The 17036-nt window shown below is 44.0% G+C and overlaps 1 protein-coding gene across 2 annotated transcripts in view; it reads right to left on the reverse strand.

Moving 5' to 3' along the window:
* The window catches only part of FCHSD2 (FCH and double SH3 domains 2), a 120194-nt gene that overhangs the window by 13871 nt on the left and 89287 nt on the right, over positions 1-17036 (reverse strand). Inside the window, exons 10-13 of one of the 2 annotated variants that reach the window (XM_063150228.1) lie at positions 15508-15603; positions 14378-14449; positions 7097-7213; positions 6296-6400 (exon numbers count right to left, since the gene is read on the reverse strand). In XM_063150228.1, coding sequence (XP_063006298.1) covers positions 6296-6400; positions 7097-7213; positions 14378-14449; positions 15508-15603 — 390 coding nt within the window. The remainder of the gene's footprint in view (positions 1-6295; positions 6401-7096; positions 7214-14377; positions 14450-15507; positions 15604-17036) is intronic. The other variant, XM_063150229.1, reaches the window with a different exon arrangement.

The raw sequence follows: 17036 nt of genomic DNA on the forward strand, positions 1-17036 counted from the left end.
CAAATCCTGTCCAACACAACTCACCTAAAATCTGGATCCTTTTTCTGCACTGGGTGGCGAATTAGCTCATAAATTACATTTTCCACCACAACACTTAGTGAATTTCTTTTCTAAGTGGGAGGCTGGGCTGCAGGTTTATACAGCTATTCCAGCAGTTAATTTATATGCTAAATAATCTGCATGGACTGAGATCCAACGTGAAGCAAGCAGGAAATGAGGCACTGGCACACATAACACCTCTCCCAAGGGAATTCCAAGGTTAAGGAAAGAGAGGGGAAGCTGTTCCTGGAGAAGAATCCACCTGCACAGCTCCAGCCCAAGTGGCAGATGGGTTTTTCCCAAGCTTAGGCACACAGAACATCAAAGATCCCTAAGTATTGAATTTGTAGGGTTTAAAAAGTGGCTCTCAAGCTGTTGGGAACAGGCCCTGAATGGACAGCACCCAAATTCTGTAAGGAAGTAAGTGTCTGTAAAAGTTTTGTATGCAAACATTTAATATCCCATTTCTCTGCAGTCCTGGGGTGAACACTGGTTCCTCATGGAGTGAAAAATGTTATGGACATTTCAGAGCCAAAACATTCAGTAAGACTGAGGCAGAGGCTGGATTAGACACCCCAAAGCCATCCCTTAGAAAATAATCTCATTCCACCCCTGCCATGGCAGGGACACCTCCCACTGTCCCAGGCTGCTCCAAGCCTCATCCAACCTGGCCTTGGAGACTTCAGGGATCCAGGGCAGCCCCAGCTTCTCTGGGCATCCTGTGCCAGGGCCTGCTCACCCTCCCAGGCAGGAATTCCTTCCCAACATCCCACCCATCCCTGCCCTCTGGCAGTGGGAGCCATTCCCTGTGTCCTGGCACTACCCACCACGTTAAAAAGCCATCCTCCCCCTCACTAAACTGCTTCTCACCAAGACAGTTTGAAATTCCTGCTCTGTGGATGTCACTGGGGTTTTTCCAGGCCAGTCCTCAATCTGCTGACCTGGAAAGGCCAACAGCTCCCACACATCTCCTGCAGGGAAGGCACCTGGCTCCCTGCACTGCTCCCCAGCCTTTGCTTCCTGAGCTCAATCAGGGATGGCCTTTTACAAATTCACCTTTTTGGATTAGAAGCCTTATTCCCTGGCAGTTAGACAGGGCTTGGAGCAACCTGGTCTAGTGGAAGGTGTCCCTGCCCATGCCCTGAAGGTCCCTTCCCTCCCAAACCCTTCTGTGGCTCCATTTCATTTCTTTTCCTGAAGCATATGGAATTTCCTTTGTTCCCACTGTGCCACAATCCAGCAATAAATATCCACAGCCAAATACAAGGAGAGGGAGAAATCAGCCCCCCAATTAAACACAAATAAATTGGCCCTGCACCTCTGAGCTGATCAAACAGAGCAAACAGCACCACAATGAGCCTTAACCAGATCTAATCTGGTACAAACACACTCTGGAGAGCTGTAGGTATCCTGATGAGGAGACAAAACACATCCCCCTGTAATTAAGCGGGATTAATTGCTGTGGAGGCCCAAAGAACTGAGAGCAAATGGGAAACCTCCACCACCATCCTGGAGAAGAATCTTGTCAGCCCTGGGACAACTGAACTGCTTGGGGAGAGCCACGCTGGAGCCTTTGGTGGGAGACAGGAAAAGGAGATGAGAAACAGAAATCTCCTGTGCTGGCACTGCTGAGGCACCTCCAGTGCTGGGGCAGCTTCAGCATCCTCAGGACAGGAAGGACATGGAGGGGCTGGAGGGTGTGCAGGGAAGGGAACAGAGCTGGGAAGGGGCTGGAGAATCCCTGAAGGAGCTGGGAAGGGAATGGAGAATCCCTGAGGGAGCTGGGAAGGGGCTGCAGAATCCCTGAGGAGCTGGGAAGGGAATGGAGAATCCCTGAGGAGCTGGGAAGGGGCTGCAGAATCCCTGAGGAGCTGGGCAGGAGCTGCAGAATCCCTGAGGAGCTGGGAAGGGAATGGAGAATTCCTGAGGAGCTGGGAAGGGGCTGCAGAATCCCTGAGGAGCTGGGCAGGGGCTGCAGAATCCCTGAGGAGCTGGGCAGGGGCTGCAGAATCCCTGAGGGAGCTGGGCAGGGGCTGCAGAATCCCTGAGGAGCTGGGAAGGGAATGGAGAATCCCTGAGGGAGCTGGAAGGGGCTGCAGAATCCCTGAGGGAGCAGGGAAGGGAATGGAGAATCCCTGAGGGAGCTGGAAGGGGCTGCAGAATCCCTGAGGGAGCTGGAAGGGGCTGCAGAATCCCTGAGGAGCTGGGCAGGGGCTGCAGAATCCCTGAGGAGCTGGAAGGGGCTGCAGAATCCCTGAGGAGCTGGGCAGGGGCTGCAGAATCCCTGAGGGAGCTGGGCAGGGGCTGCAGAATCCCTGAGGAGCTGGAAGGGGCTGCAGAATCCCTGAGGGAGCTGGGCAGGGGCTGGAGAATCCCTGAGGGAGCTGGGCAGGGGCTGGAGAATCCCTGAGGGAGCTGGAAGGGGCTGCAGAATCCCTGAGGGAGCTGGAAGGGGCTGCAGAATCCCTGAGGGAGCTGGGAGGGGAATGCAGAATCCCTGAGGAGCTGGAAGGGGCTGCAGAATCCCTGAGGAGCTGGGCAGGGGCTGCAGAATCCCTGAGGGAGCTGGGCAGGGGCTGCAGAATCCCTGAGGGAGCTGGAAGGGGCTGCAGAATCCCTGAGGGAGCTGGGAGGGGAATGCAGAATCCCTGAGGAGCTGGAAGGGGCTGCAGAATCCCTGAGGAGCTGGGCAGGGGCTGCAGAATCCCTGAGGAGCTGGGAAGGGAATGGAGAATCCCTGAGGGAGTTGGAAGGGGCTGCAGAATCCCTGAGGGAGCAGGGAAGGGAATGGAGAATCCCTGAGGGAGCTGGAAGGGGCTGCAGAATCCCTGAGGGAGCTGGGCAGGGGCTGCAGAATCCCTGAGGAGCTGGAAGGGGCTGCAGAATCCCTGAGGAGCTGGAAGGGGCTGCAGAATCCCTGAGGAGCTGGGCAGGGGCTGCAGAATCCCTGAGGAGCTGGAAGGGGCTGCAGAATCCCTGAGGAGCTGGGCAGGGGCTGCAGAATCCCTGAGGGGCTGGGCAGGGGCTGCAGAATCCCTGAGGAGCTGGGCAGGGGCTGCAGAATCCCTGAGGAGCTGGGCAGGGGCTGCAGAATCCCTGAGGAGCCGGGCAGGGGCTGCAGAATCCCTGAGGAGCTGGGCAGGGGCTCAGCCTGGAGCAAAGGAGGCTCAGGGGGGACCTGGTGGCTCCGCACAGCTCCTGACAGGAGGGGACAGCCAGGGGGAACAGGCTCTGCTCCCAGTAAATTTGTGTCTCCAGTCATTGACAGATAAAGGGATTCAGGCAGTGGGAAAATGGAAAGCTCAATTCCTCCCTTCCTTCCTCCCTGCTGCTACAGAAATCAAAGCTGAAATCACAGAAGTTCTACTTCAATTACCTGAATTGGGTCAGTGAGTACAGAGGAGCTCCAAGAATGGCTTATCTTCACAAATAATCAGTTTTCAACATCAATTCCCCAATTTTTAATTGATCTGATGCCTGAATTGTGCCACTTTCAGTTTGAAGGAGCACCTTGTGCTCTCAGGGCTTGTCTTTATCAAAGTGGTTCAATGCAGCAGGGACAAGCATGAATCCCTCTGGATCTGAACTCCACAGTGTGTCATTAACTACAGTCAATTTTACTTCTTTGCCAGTGCCAGAGGTATTATCACCCCAATTCTAACATTATTTTAACATTTCCTTTAAAAACAAGCAATCAAACAAAACAAAAACCCCTCCTTTAACAAACCCCACATTTGCCAATTTTAACACAAAAATGTGTGCTCTGGTTATCAGTTACAGTCACATCTGTCATGTATCATCTGCACAGCAGCACTCTGCTGAAAATCCTAATTTTTCCCTAACTCTAATCAAGGAGTTTGCTCCCTGAAAACATCACAAGGAAAAATAGCTGTTATCGCAGGGAGGAAAAGATCAGAAATAACCCACTGAGCTGTGGATGTGCCAATCTGAGGGTTCATATTCGTCTTGCAGAAGACAAAACAATTGGGATTCTCCAATATTTCCTGATCCTGAGCACATTTTTACTCAATTCCCTTGCTGTACTTTCAAACGACACCTGTTTCCACATCCCTATACTTGTTAAATCCAGTTATCCATATGGAACAGCCCCTCAGCTCCTCCCAGGGCTTAGATTTCTCTGGATTCAGGATCTCCAAGGAAGAGGGCAGGGAGATGAGCACTTGTATGCCCAATACCCCCTGGAAAAATAAAACCTTTACCAATAAAATGCCCTCTAACCAAACTAGAAAGAATTAATCTCTATGTGTTTGTGAAGTTGTCTTCCCCTTCAGGAATGACAAGGACAGAAAAGGGAGAAAGTGGATTTGCAAAGGAAAATGAACGAGTCAAGAAACCAAAATGGGATAGAACAGGCATAAAAAATTCCATTAAAATAACAAGCATTTCAAGAGAAAAATAAAATAAAAATCAAATCTCTGTGTCATCCTCACACAGCTTCAGATGTGAGACCAGAACAAACTCCACAGCCTCTCTACAGCCTCAATGACTTTTTGCACAAATACCACTCCCCAACCCAACCCTCAGTAATTCCATCTCCATCAGGTGCACTTAAATATGCAGGAATGTTTGGTTTTCACACACTGCAAGGAATTATAATTGCATTCCCAAAGAACAGGTTTTAGCTCAAAGCTCAGGTTGTTCTCCTCCAGGATTTCATGTGTGCCAAAATCTCTTGTCTGATTTGTGGTCTTGAGCTCAGTCTTAGAGGAGTGGGGACCAACAGGGCTAAAAGAAAAAGCCCAAGTGGAAGTAAAATCTCCCTAAATTCACTTATTGATTTATCTGAAAAAAATAAACAATCCTACACTATGAACAGCTTTGGTGGCAATACAGAAAACTCCCACAAAGTGGTTTCCACAGCATTCCAAAAGCTCAGGGATAACTTCATGTCTTTAAAATGTGCAGCAGAAGAGAAAGAAGTTGGCAAAAATCCCTCAGTCACTGAGTTTCATCCTCAAGTACTTGGCACTGGCACCATACTCCCTTGTAAAACATGGCATGTGTTAAATATTAGGAAGATAAGGGGTGGTTTAACTCCAACACACTGGAAAACCAGGAAAATATACTATTCGTCTGAATTAGATAAAACACACGTCTTGGAGAAAATTATATATAAAATTTCCTCTTCTTGGCACTTTGCCTCTCTCCTAAATCCAGTTCCAGACTGGTTTAATTTGTACCTTTTATAACATTTTGCTGCAAGAACTTGCTCTTTGGCAACTTCTTATCCTGACTTTATTTCTTGCTGCTGCTTTTATCCTTGCAGATTTAATTATTAACTATGTATGTATATACACAAGTATTCTGGAGTATGGTCTCTTGGAAATTATTTACTCAAAGCAAGTTTTTAAACCACTTTCTGTAAGAATCAGGTTTTTAAAAAAACCATATCCTGCATTTGCTTTAAAAAGGGAGCCTGATAGTTCTCCTGCCAGGAGGAGGAATGATTTTGCTCTGTATTTTCCAACCCCTTCACCTGTAAATCACATTCCTAATTACATCAGGTACTCTGAGGTATGAGAAGCAGTTCACTGAAACAATTAGGTTTCTCCTTCAGTTTTAATTAAGCAACCCACTCACCCAAAACCCAGCAGATCAGGTCCTGCTGCCTGCAATGGGGTTTTTCAGTCAGTGCCCATGAAAACAGTTCACTTTTACCAGCCCAACACTGGCAGCCAAATAAGAAGTTCATTTTTTCATGAGTCTTAACCCACAACACGTCTCAAAAACCTCTGTAACCCTTTTAAAAGCACCTCACACTAAAATTAGAGATACAAGGATTATTTCCAATGTTTCCTCATCAACAGTCAGATTTAGTGTATCAAAACCCACTACAACAGCACATAAAAGTTCTATAATCTAAAGATATGAAGTCAGATAAAAAAACATTTTCTAGTATTAATTTCTTCAAGCAGAAGGAAATTAGTAAAAATCAATGAGATTGTTCTTCAACCTGTTTCAGATGAAGCCCCTAAATATAGAGATTTTTGACCTTAGACAGTGAAAAATGCAGCAAGAGGACTCACTCTTCATCAGGTGTTTTAATATCACTCTTCTGATCTGGACTTTCATGAAGTTCAGTCAGTGATTTGACAAATACCAAATGAAGAAAAAAGATCTTAAAAATCTCTGCGTTTTGATGCTAAAAATACACATTTCCACCAACCAAATGAAGCTGTAACCGAGATCTACCTGTGGGAAGGAAGTGAAAATGCCAAAACAATTTCCTTTGTACCTCAGCCTTGCGAATGCTCTCCCTGGCTTCGTCTATTTTCTGCTCCAGCTCCGCTCGGGTTTGCTCGGACATGACGGGCCCGTGGCACTCCAGCTCTTCCAGGGTCTGCCAGGAACAAGGACACACACCACAGGTGCAGGAGATGCCAAGGACAGCAATTTGTGACAATCAGTTACTGTCTGGATGCTGGGCTTGGCTGACAAAGGTCCATCCCAGGAAATAAAACAAATAAAATGTGGTGACTAACGCTGCCCTCCCTGTGTCCCGTCCCTCCACCCCTTGTCCCAAGTCCCTCTCCACCTCTCCTGGAGCCCCTTTAGGCACTGGAAGGGGCATTGAGCTCTCCCTGGAGCCTTCCCAGAGATGTCAGAGCATTCCGGATGTTGATTTTCTCCAGGTGATGCTGTGCTCAGGAGCTAGAATTGTATGGAACACCGGGAAACTGGGCAGGGTGTGGTGAAAGCACAGCAGAGTCCTTCATGGCTGGATTTTTTGGGGGAAGAGCAAGGAACTTTTTTCTTTACTCTCCCTCCTAAAAGACACATTCAACACATTGCAAAACCCAGCTGCCTGATGCCCAAACACAGCCTTTAGCTCTTCAGAGCTCAGCCACAGACAAAGAAATAAACGTATCAATTCCCATCTAATTTTACATCTTCGCATTAGATTTAGCAACCAATCCCTCACGGATTTTCCCAGTGTGGAACTGACTTTTGACAGCCCCACGAAGGGAGGCCCCAGGGGGGTCCCTGGTGCTGTCAGCAGCTCCTGTCCCAGGGGATGTGCCTGTGCCAGACCTACCCTCTGGCTGTGGACGATGTTCTTGTGCTCGCGGGCCACGCGCGTCGCCCATTTCCGCGCCTCCTTGTTCAGGCTGTGCTCCTCGGTGGTGCCCGTCTCTGACTCCAGCTGCCGGCTCTGCAACGGGCAACAGGGGATGAGCTACGATGGCCCAGACCCTGGGCTGGCCTACAGGGTAACTTCGTGCCACATTTATCAGCCTGGGATCCTGTTTCTTATGAAACAAGGAAGGTGTGACAAGAACTTGCTGGTGAACTTCGGGATGGGACCAGGTTGTGGGAAGGCAACTCCAAAAGGCAAAAGCTCGCAAGAATCCCATTTCCAAAGTAAACAGGCATTGTAGGAAGCAAAGATCATGGAATGATGATCTTTAAAAGCCCTGACACAGGCAGGGACATCTTCCACTGTCCCACGATGCTCCAAGCCCTGTCCAACCTGGCCTTGGACACTTCCAGGGGTGGAGCAGCCACAGCTTCCTCAGGCACCCTGTGCCAGGGTCCCACCACCCTCATGGGGAACAATTCCTTCCTAAAGATGAAAGGTTTAGTGTGACCAAGGGGCTCATTCTGTGTAAACTGTGATCTAACCACAAAGCCATCAAATATTTTAGCACAGCACGGCAGTTTCTGCCCAAAAATGTTTGTGTCTGCAAAACAGAGTCTGAAATTTCCAATCACATTTTTGATATTGTTCTTACTCATGCTTTTGTTGTGTCAATGACAAAGAGTAAAACTGTCCCCCTCAAGAAGTTCCAACTAGAGCAAGATGAAATAGTTCCCTGCTGTCTGTAGGCTGAGCTGAGCAGGAACATTTTTCAGCATGGAATTACTGAAATCATTCCCGATCTTTCCATCATTTCCATTCGTAACAGAGTCACAGAATCATCTTCCATCTCTGAAGATATCCAAAAGCCACATGGATACAGTCCTGAACAAGCAGCTCTGGACCAGACAACCTCCAGAGATCCCTTCCAACCTCAACCAGTCCCTGTGATTATTTTTCTGATCCAATCACTGCAATCCACAACTCCCTACACTCCTTTTTATCATAAGTCCTGAGATAATCCTGCCCAGCCTTTCAGATCAACCAAAAGAAATCCCTTATAAACTGACTCAAGAAGAGAGAATACACACAGAAAGAAATGCCTGTGTCACAAATTTCTCACTCTGTGTGGTTCAAATGACACAAATTTTCTTCATCGGGTGGAGTATGAAACTAGAGAAAAAGCCCAGAAGGATGAAAAGGTTGCTTAGGCAGGAGAAATCCAAGGTTAGCCCATCAGAAAAGGGTAAGAGAGCTGCAAGACATGGAATAATTCACAGAGTAGCTGGGAAGCCTCCAGCTGCTGCAGAAGAAGAGATGCTGTTATCAGGTATTTTAGCAGGAAAAGTGGAATTACTTGTGTCAAGGAAGGATGAGAGCTTAATCATCTACACCAGCATTTGGCACAGACTGGGGTAAAACCAAGAGACACCAGGAAGTCATTCTGAAAACAAGATTTTCCTGGCCCTGTGGAAGAGACAAAAATTACTACCTTTGGTTGACAGCCTATCAGGGATATAACTGAAAAAGAGGCAAAATTGGTTCAGCTCATTGCTTGTTCAGTGAAGTTCTTTGCCAAAATTGAACTGGCCTTTATTCTGAGTGTCTGAAATGGCAGCCAGGGTTCTTTTCCAGGCACAGGGAATTGCCAGGCAAGGTGTGGAGCAGCCCAGAAGACGAAGAGGAGAGGTACAGGCACGGGGCCAGCCCTGGGATGGATCAGGTAGGAAGGTGAAGCTTCAGGTGAGGATCTCTTCACCCATCCCCTCAATTTAATTAATAAACTGGCTTTTCTTTAATATGATTTCGAGAATAACATTCATTCATTACTGGCTTCTCTAATTACCTCTGTTAAGCTACTCCATTGCAAACTTGAAGGAAACAACACATGGATTTATTTAGGCACATCCAATCCTTAAAGTAACATTTCACCTCAGTTTTTTTCCAGTTTATCACATAACTTCTTCCACAGCTTCCACCTGAGCCTAAACCTGTGCAGAATCTTTGACATTCCCTGTTCCCTATCACACATCTGAGCCCATAACATATTTTTGATGTTCCCACTGCTCTTGCTCCTACTCAACAGCTCATTTTCATATGGAAAAAATCCAGACTTTTTAGTCACTTGATAATCTTCTCCATTACCCCAAGTGTGATTTTGGGCTTTAGTCTATTTATAATCAAAAGCACTTGACCAGAAAAATGAATGTGGACTTTGTGGCTATTCTTTAAGGCCTCCTAAAAAATAAAGGAATTCTGTAGGATCAGACTTTTATTAGTTATTTATAAAGCAGTATTGCACCCAGGCAGACCTCACCCTTGCCTAAAGTTCTAAAAATAACACAAAAATAAAAATGTGGCAATGAAAAGCCTGAATTCTGTACCCTCAGGGAAAGACGGACTGGACAGGAACATCAAGAAAATGAAAACCATTAAACAAGTGAGAAGAAAGGAGCCAAACCAGATTTATCTCCCGTGGACATTAAAGCCCAAATTGCAGGGAAGAAGGCGGAGGAACTGAAGGGCCTGATCCTGATTTACTCCATGAAGCTCAAGTGTTTTCAGGCCTGGAATGCCTCAATTTAACCTCTTCCCAAAAGAGAGGGAAACCAAACCCACTCTGGTGGCCAAGGAATGAAGGCAGAGCCAAAAAACCTGAGCTAAACATAGATGGACACCCTGCTGCTCCCTCAGGGCTTGGGTTACAACAAAAACAGTGTTTAGTGCTAAAAATTCCATCAGTAAACCAAACACAAACTTCTGGATGGCTCCAAGCAGCTAAAAAGCTCAGGGGCAGCAATGCGGCTTCTTAAATTAACAAAAGCATTCAGGCTGCAGCCCAATGTCACTTCTCCATTTTGGTCTGAAATGTTGGTGCAGGTGCAGGGTTTGCCTCCCAACAGGCCAAACTCAGCCTGTATTCTTATTTATCTGGGTACATCCGGATGCAGATGGCACAGAGCTGTCTTGAAAGCAAAAAAAAAATCAACTTCTGAGCCTCAAAGTTCCTTCTTTTTGTGGCTGAAGCCTGAAAAAGTTCACTTCTAGCAAGGCAAAAAGCAGAGGACATTTATTGCATGCAAAGCACCGACAGAAAACACAGCTGAAAACCAGGCATTCCTTTTAAAGAGGGGTGAAAACAAGAAGTTTCCATGCCAATGCTGCAGAGGAACACTCTGGGGAGGAGGAAGGAACACACATGACATTTTTCACACAACTCACTGCTAAACTCAGCAGTTCTGAGAAAGTCGTGAGCCAGCTCTGGGGCTCCTTCCAGTCTCCTGTTGCTGAATTCATTTAATTTTAATTTAGCCAAGAGTGAGTTGGGGCTGACTCATATTTCAGTCAATTTCCAGCATTTCAAACTGGACACTCCTCATCTCTAAAAATTCAGATTTTTTTTTTTTGCATAAAGGGGATGTTTTTCCCATCAGAATAACAAAAAATGACTTAAATCCACTATTATTATTATCACATATATGTTACAATAAGGCTAAATCCAAATAAACCTATTATTGCTGCTTTATAGAACCACATGCTGCTTTTTAAACCAACAAATTTATAATATATTATTAATACTAGACAATATTATATAAATCTAATCAATTGATGAGGGGGCTGCAGAAGGAAAGGGAACATCAGACCTGGCAGGGCTGTTTTGGTTTGGGTTTTTTGTTAGATTGTTTTTTGTTTGTTTCAATTTTTTGTTTTTGTTTTGGAAGTTTAGAATCTTAAAAGTAATTATTTTTATTAAATATCTCTGATCAACACAGCTTTGTTATTCCTAGGCCTTGATGTTTCTGCTTTAAGAACTTCTGTTGCATACAAGAGATAAAAAGCACAACCCTTTTGTTAAAGTTAATTTGAATCTTATTTATTTCTAAAGTTTTTTATTGTTCTCACTGAAATTAATCTTGAAATTAGAGTGCTGAGTATTTTTGTTCATTTATTTCTATTCTCACCCTCATAATTATCCTCATTTGCCTCAGCTCTCATAGCAGCTGCATTCCCAGCCAATTTTCCCAAAAATCTATTAGTACTAGAAATATGAAAAAATTGCCCTCATTAGGTAATCAAAGGCAAAAAAAAAAAAGACTTTTAAAATCAACTTTGACCCAGAAAAATTGATTTTGTGGATATTTTCAATACAATATAAACAAATTTGTAGTTCTGAAAGAGCAACTTCTGCTCTCTGATTTTTGTTGTTAGAAAATTCTCAGAGCTTTGCTTCAATTTTGTTTCCTGACTGCTAAAAGCCAAAGAATTCTCTCTAAATTCAAATTAGGTGGTGCAAATTAAAATGAAATCAACTAGGCAGTGAAAATTAAAATAAAATCCATGAGTTGGGAGCCAATTCCAGCTCATTACACTTAGGAGAAAATCAGAAATGATCTTCACATTTGACCTAAGTTAAATCCCCAGTAGATCTAAAACTTTCCTTTTTCTTCAGTATCAACCTCAAATATAAATATCAGATCTCAGATCTTATTTTAAGCACAGATGGGGTGGGAGGGATTAAATAAAATGCGTTTTAGACAGGCACAGAAGGAAGGCAGAGCTTTGCCCACTCACACCCACTGATCACTTCTTTACCTGAATGGCTGCAATTCTCCTCAAAAAGAACTCCTAATTCTGAATAAAATTAAATAATTACTTCTTTGTAATATATATACTTAGCCTCAAAAAGGTTATACTTGAAACCAGGCTGTTCCAGTATTAAAAGGCTGATCAAAGTAAATAATAATTTTTTTTAAATTTTTTTTTTAGATTTAGGTTCAAGAAAGTTATAGTTAAACCTGGTCTGTTCTGGTATTAAATGTACAGACCACTGTAAATACAGAAATATGGGCCCTTTCAATGTAACTTCTATAAAATTCCTTCATGCTGAGAAATTCCAAGATGTTCTTCTGAGAGTGAAGAGAAATTCATCTCTATTTTCACAATCTACCCATAAAACAGCCAAGTTATGTGGGGGGAAACTGCAAAACTTTCCTCTGAACTTCCTGAGGTGCTTTTGTACAAATTGAGAGGGAAAAAAAATATTATTTTCATGTCAAGAAGCTGTGGGAGAAATCAGCTGGGCCGCAGCTTCTCCTCACGTTCTCTGAGGAAACAGTGAATAAAAAACAGGAAAAAGACCCCAAAAATGACATGTCAGCTTTCCAGAGCCCTTCTCCTCCCATTCCAGGGACACTTTTGTGTCACCTGCCTCCCTTTCTCACGTGATAACCCTGGGGTCAAGGAAAAAGCATCTTTTCCAAGCAGGAAACAGAGAAATTTCCTTTCTCCTCTTCCCTGTTCTCATGGCTTATCTGTGAGCACAGGGCAGCGTTTTTCACACGCTGGATTTCTGTGGCATTCAGGAACATCCCTTCCCTCCTGGGCATGATGAAACTGGAGAATCACAGCAGCCTCTGTGGAAGGCCAAGATGAGCTGAGTGCATTTCTTTGGGAGGATAAAGGAATTTTAAAATATTCTTTTCCATTCTCTGCTTTGCTGGCTGTAAATCCATGCTGGGAATTCTATTCTGGGGAGGATTAAAGCTTGCTAGGAACTCATCAATCTTTTCTTTCTGAGTGTTTTGAAAACAAACCATTTCTTTTAGGGTAAGTGGTTTGTTTAAGGGATACTTTTGAAAACTTTCTTTTTTAAAAATAATAATTTATGTCCATCAAAATGAAGCAAAACAATGAAGTAATTTAATTAATTTAGTAACATCAACAACTGATTAAATTCCAGCTCAAAACAATTTTTATAGATAAAGGAAAATACCTGATTGATGTAAAACATTCTGAAGTGGTTTTCTCTTGGTGGCCACTCAAGTGTACATTTTGCCTAGAGCAAGTGGGATTTTTGGGATCAAAAATTCTGGAACTTGATGGAAAATTGTTTAATGCCTTCCTTTCTTAGGAACAGACCCTTTTGCAGGCTCTGAATGTGAATGTTGGGATCACTTTGGAAGCAAACTGGGCTGTCCCTGACTCAAGGATTGCACAGAAATCATGGTAATAAAACAGAAGTTTGGGATGGACCATGGAAAAGTGGAATTTCCACCAGAATTCAGATCTCTCCATTCAGAGCTCCACATCCATATTGTTTATAACATTTCTCCTGCCTACAGCCCTCACAACTCCATTCCAGTAATAAATACTCTGAATTTTGAGCCCAGTCCCAGTGCACCAGACCAAACAGAGCCCACAACTTGTTCTTGGGAAGGTTCACATTAAACTTTTGATGAGATATATTTATGATTCCACTTTTTTCTTTCAGTCTTTGGTGTGAAAATTATCATGCACCACCCACAGAAATTAAGCCAACTGAGAAACCTCTGCAAAACATTTAGAAACAGAACATGTGGCAAAAGAATGCTTGGTGATTGTTCACCATCAATTAGAAAACCCCCAATTTCTGACCAATTCAAAAGCCTGAGCAAGAGCTTTCATTCTCTTGTACTTATTGATTAAAAATGGGATTGCCCAGGTAGGATCCTGTCAGCTGAGCAGAACTACACGGATCCCAAAGAAGCATAATTGAATTATTTTGGGGAAAACTGGTTACAGCCCAAGCAGCTGCAGATTAAAAAGCTGCAGAGCACTGAGGAAATGCAGGAATTCTGCAGCCCCAGAGGGTTAACCAAGCCAAGGAGGAGGAACTGAGACACGAAGGACCCATTCATTCATTGCCTCCCAGAAACTCCTGGAGCGAGGCGGCACCGGGAGCACACGCGGACCCTGTGAGCCCACACAAGTGCCATGGCACAGAATCCTGGCATTCCTCACACTGGGCACTTTCATGGGAGACACTTCCAGCCCTCCTGGCCATGGAATGGCCCTCTGGAAAAAGCCAAATGAACCAGCAATGGGGCTGCATTTCAGCAGAGCCTGCAGCTCTCACACCTCTCCCTCTCACACAGGAGCAGCAAACAATTTCACACAGCACTGTCTTGAGCTGTGAAATTTTAATTCATGCCCCAGCAGATTAGAGTATCAATTACAAACCCCCAAATTGATTAGAATATCAATTACAAAAGGACAAGTGTGAAGCTGCCCCCCACTAATAACACCCTTAAATTGATTTTTCCTCCTTGAAGTCTCATTGTGAAAAAAGCTTTTTTTTCCTACCTTTTCTGTTTTATATAGATAGAGATAGTGCATTCTGTTGCCACCTGCCCAGAGTGTAAATCCAGCATCCCACATGCACAGGGATAACACAGGGCTGACCAGAAACACCCCAGGTACCTCTGCTATGGTCATTCTCATAGCACTGATAGGTGAGGGCTCAATCTCCACCAGCTGAACTGCATTAAAACTCTGGATGCAGGGAGTGCACAGGGATGAGAACACAGCAGCAAAGGTTAGAGAGGCACAGCAAAGACTCAGAAAGATTCTGCTCACTGTTACCAAGAACAACCTAAAATTTATCACAGAATATCCTGAGTTGGAAGGGACCCATCAGCTTCATCCAGTCCTGCACAGACACCCCAACAATCCCACCCAAGAGCATTGTCCGAACATTTATTTATGGGAATAAATGGCTCTTTCTGGAATAAAAACCAAAATCAGAGTTTGTTATAAGGGAAATACAAAGGAGAGCCAGTCAGAGATGTCAGGGTGACTGGGAAAGTCACCCTTCTGCAGGTCTTGATCTGAATCACTTGAACACAGATCAGGACTGCCCAAGTCAGTTCAATAAAGAATTCAAGCCAGAAAAAGTTTATAAGCTTTAAAGATCCAAACTTATTTTAAACAGCTGTTTCTTAAAATACCATCAGTAATGTCAATGGGACATCAAGAATCCACTTTAATCAAGGTGCTGTTTGGAAATGCACTTACACACTCTGATTCACCCACTTTTAATGTCAATAATGATTGCTTTGGAAGCAACACAGAAACCAAGATAAGATTCTTGCATATTATTTTGGAATGCAGTGTTTTAACAGTATTATTTTTAGTAACACTCTCTATATGTATCAGTAAGTATTTCTCAAGCAATTTAGGCGTGCAGGGACACTTTCTTTGGCACAGTTGTAACCCAGTATTAGTGAATATTATGAGAACCTCACCAGCAGGATAAAAAGGCAAGAAAATTTAGTAGGAATTAGGTTGAAAGCAGCGAAACAGAGGACTGTTAGTCACAATCTGGAAGCCAAAAAAAGATTCTGCTCTTTTGTGGATGATGTAGAGCCTATTTGATGCTTTTTTTACCATCTCCCACCTCCTGCAACCAGGCCACACTCCCTTTCTTTCCCAAAAATACCAGCACGAGGTTAAACCAGACTGGGATACCAGTGATTCTCTTCCCCATTTAGAACAATCTGCTTTAAAATAGAGCGGGAGCAAGTAAGTGCAGGGGTTCACAGGGCTCTTACAGTGTCACTGTCGCTGGGCTGGAACTGGAAGGGCTGAGGTTTGTGGAACACGGAGTTCTCCTGCAGGAACAGCTGGAGGTTGTAATCCCGCACCACCTGAGGAAAGAAAAGCTTTATTTATTTAAACTCCTTGTTTGGCCAACTGAAAAACAGCTGGGGAGCAAAACCAGCACAGTTTCCAACTCAGATTAAACCTGCAGCAGAAGCTTGGGTGCACCAGCAGGGAACTGAGGACCTGAGTTGTTCACAGGCACTGGCAGGACACACAGGGGGTGACAAGGACCTAAAATATCCCTGCCATTTACCTACAAAACAGAGGAAAAACACCAACTACTGAATAGGCTGTCACTGCCATAAATATTTTCCCCCCGTCTTATGGGTAATTTCCTGTGCACTGCTGTTTCTTGAGATGAAAAGTCTTAATTTGGCAGAAATTATTAATTGTGGGAACTGAAAAGACTTATTTGGAATAATGCATCCAAAATCAGTCACAAACTTCATCTCTCTTTAATAAATTGCTTTCAGAGAAAACTCTCCAAGCTTGCATTTTGCTGAAGCAAAACTCCTTCAGCTCCCAAATTTGTTTAATGATACGTTTCAGGCAGCATGACACAGATCCCTAAACAAACCTCTTATGTCACAATTTACACAGATTTACAAAGAAATACCCCGTGATTGCAAGATGAAAAAATAGGATCACTGGCTGAAGAACTCTTACAGAGCATTCACTGCCTCAATTGATGAAAATGCATCAAAATTATATCAATTTATTACCAAACTGGGGGTTTACATGTACAAAGGAGATAATAAAGATGGTATTTATCCAGAAATAGCAGCGTTGTGCATGACCAAGAACTCTGTGCTGCATGGACAATGGGAAATAAAACTTGTTCTCTAATGCAACAAAATGTTGATGCTTGTGTTGCTGAAATACTGAACTGTAAAAAATTAATCTCCAGTTAAAGAAAGTAAATAGTCCTCCAGGGCCAATAACACTCTCATCTAAACCAGAAAAGTACATAATTACTGCTCCAATTTGAGCAGTTGAACATAAACACTCTCAAATGGGGAGAAAACAGGGATTTGCATCACCAATTCCCAGAAATAGAAATTCCGAAAATACTAAAGAAGGAAACATCTGCAGCTTCAGAGGATGCTCAGCACTGCTCTGGCATCAGAATTATTTAATTTAAGCAGCTATTCCATTGAACTGGCCTTTAGCTCCATGTGAACACTGACCATGGCACACAACCCTGGGCCATGCCAAATATGTGGAGCTATTTTAACCTCAATTAGGAACCCCCCCCAAAATGAAGTTACTGAGGATGTGGAAACCTCCACAGGTATTTTTATGTGCTTTCCCCACAGAAATCTGCCTCTCAAGCAAATCAGTTCAAAGCAGAAAACTCATTTTTCCAACAGCACTCCTAGGAGATTTCCCCTCAAAACAACAATAAATGGTTAAAAATGAAAACAACTTTATCAGAACAGGAGGTTTGGGAGGATGTGCAAGCCCAGCACATGAAATC

This window comes from Melospiza melodia, chromosome 2 (genome assembly GCF_035770615.1).
Source record: "Melospiza melodia melodia isolate bMelMel2 chromosome 2, bMelMel2.pri, whole genome shotgun sequence".
Taxonomy (NCBI): Eukaryota; Metazoa; Chordata; class Aves; order Passeriformes; family Passerellidae; genus Melospiza; species Melospiza melodia.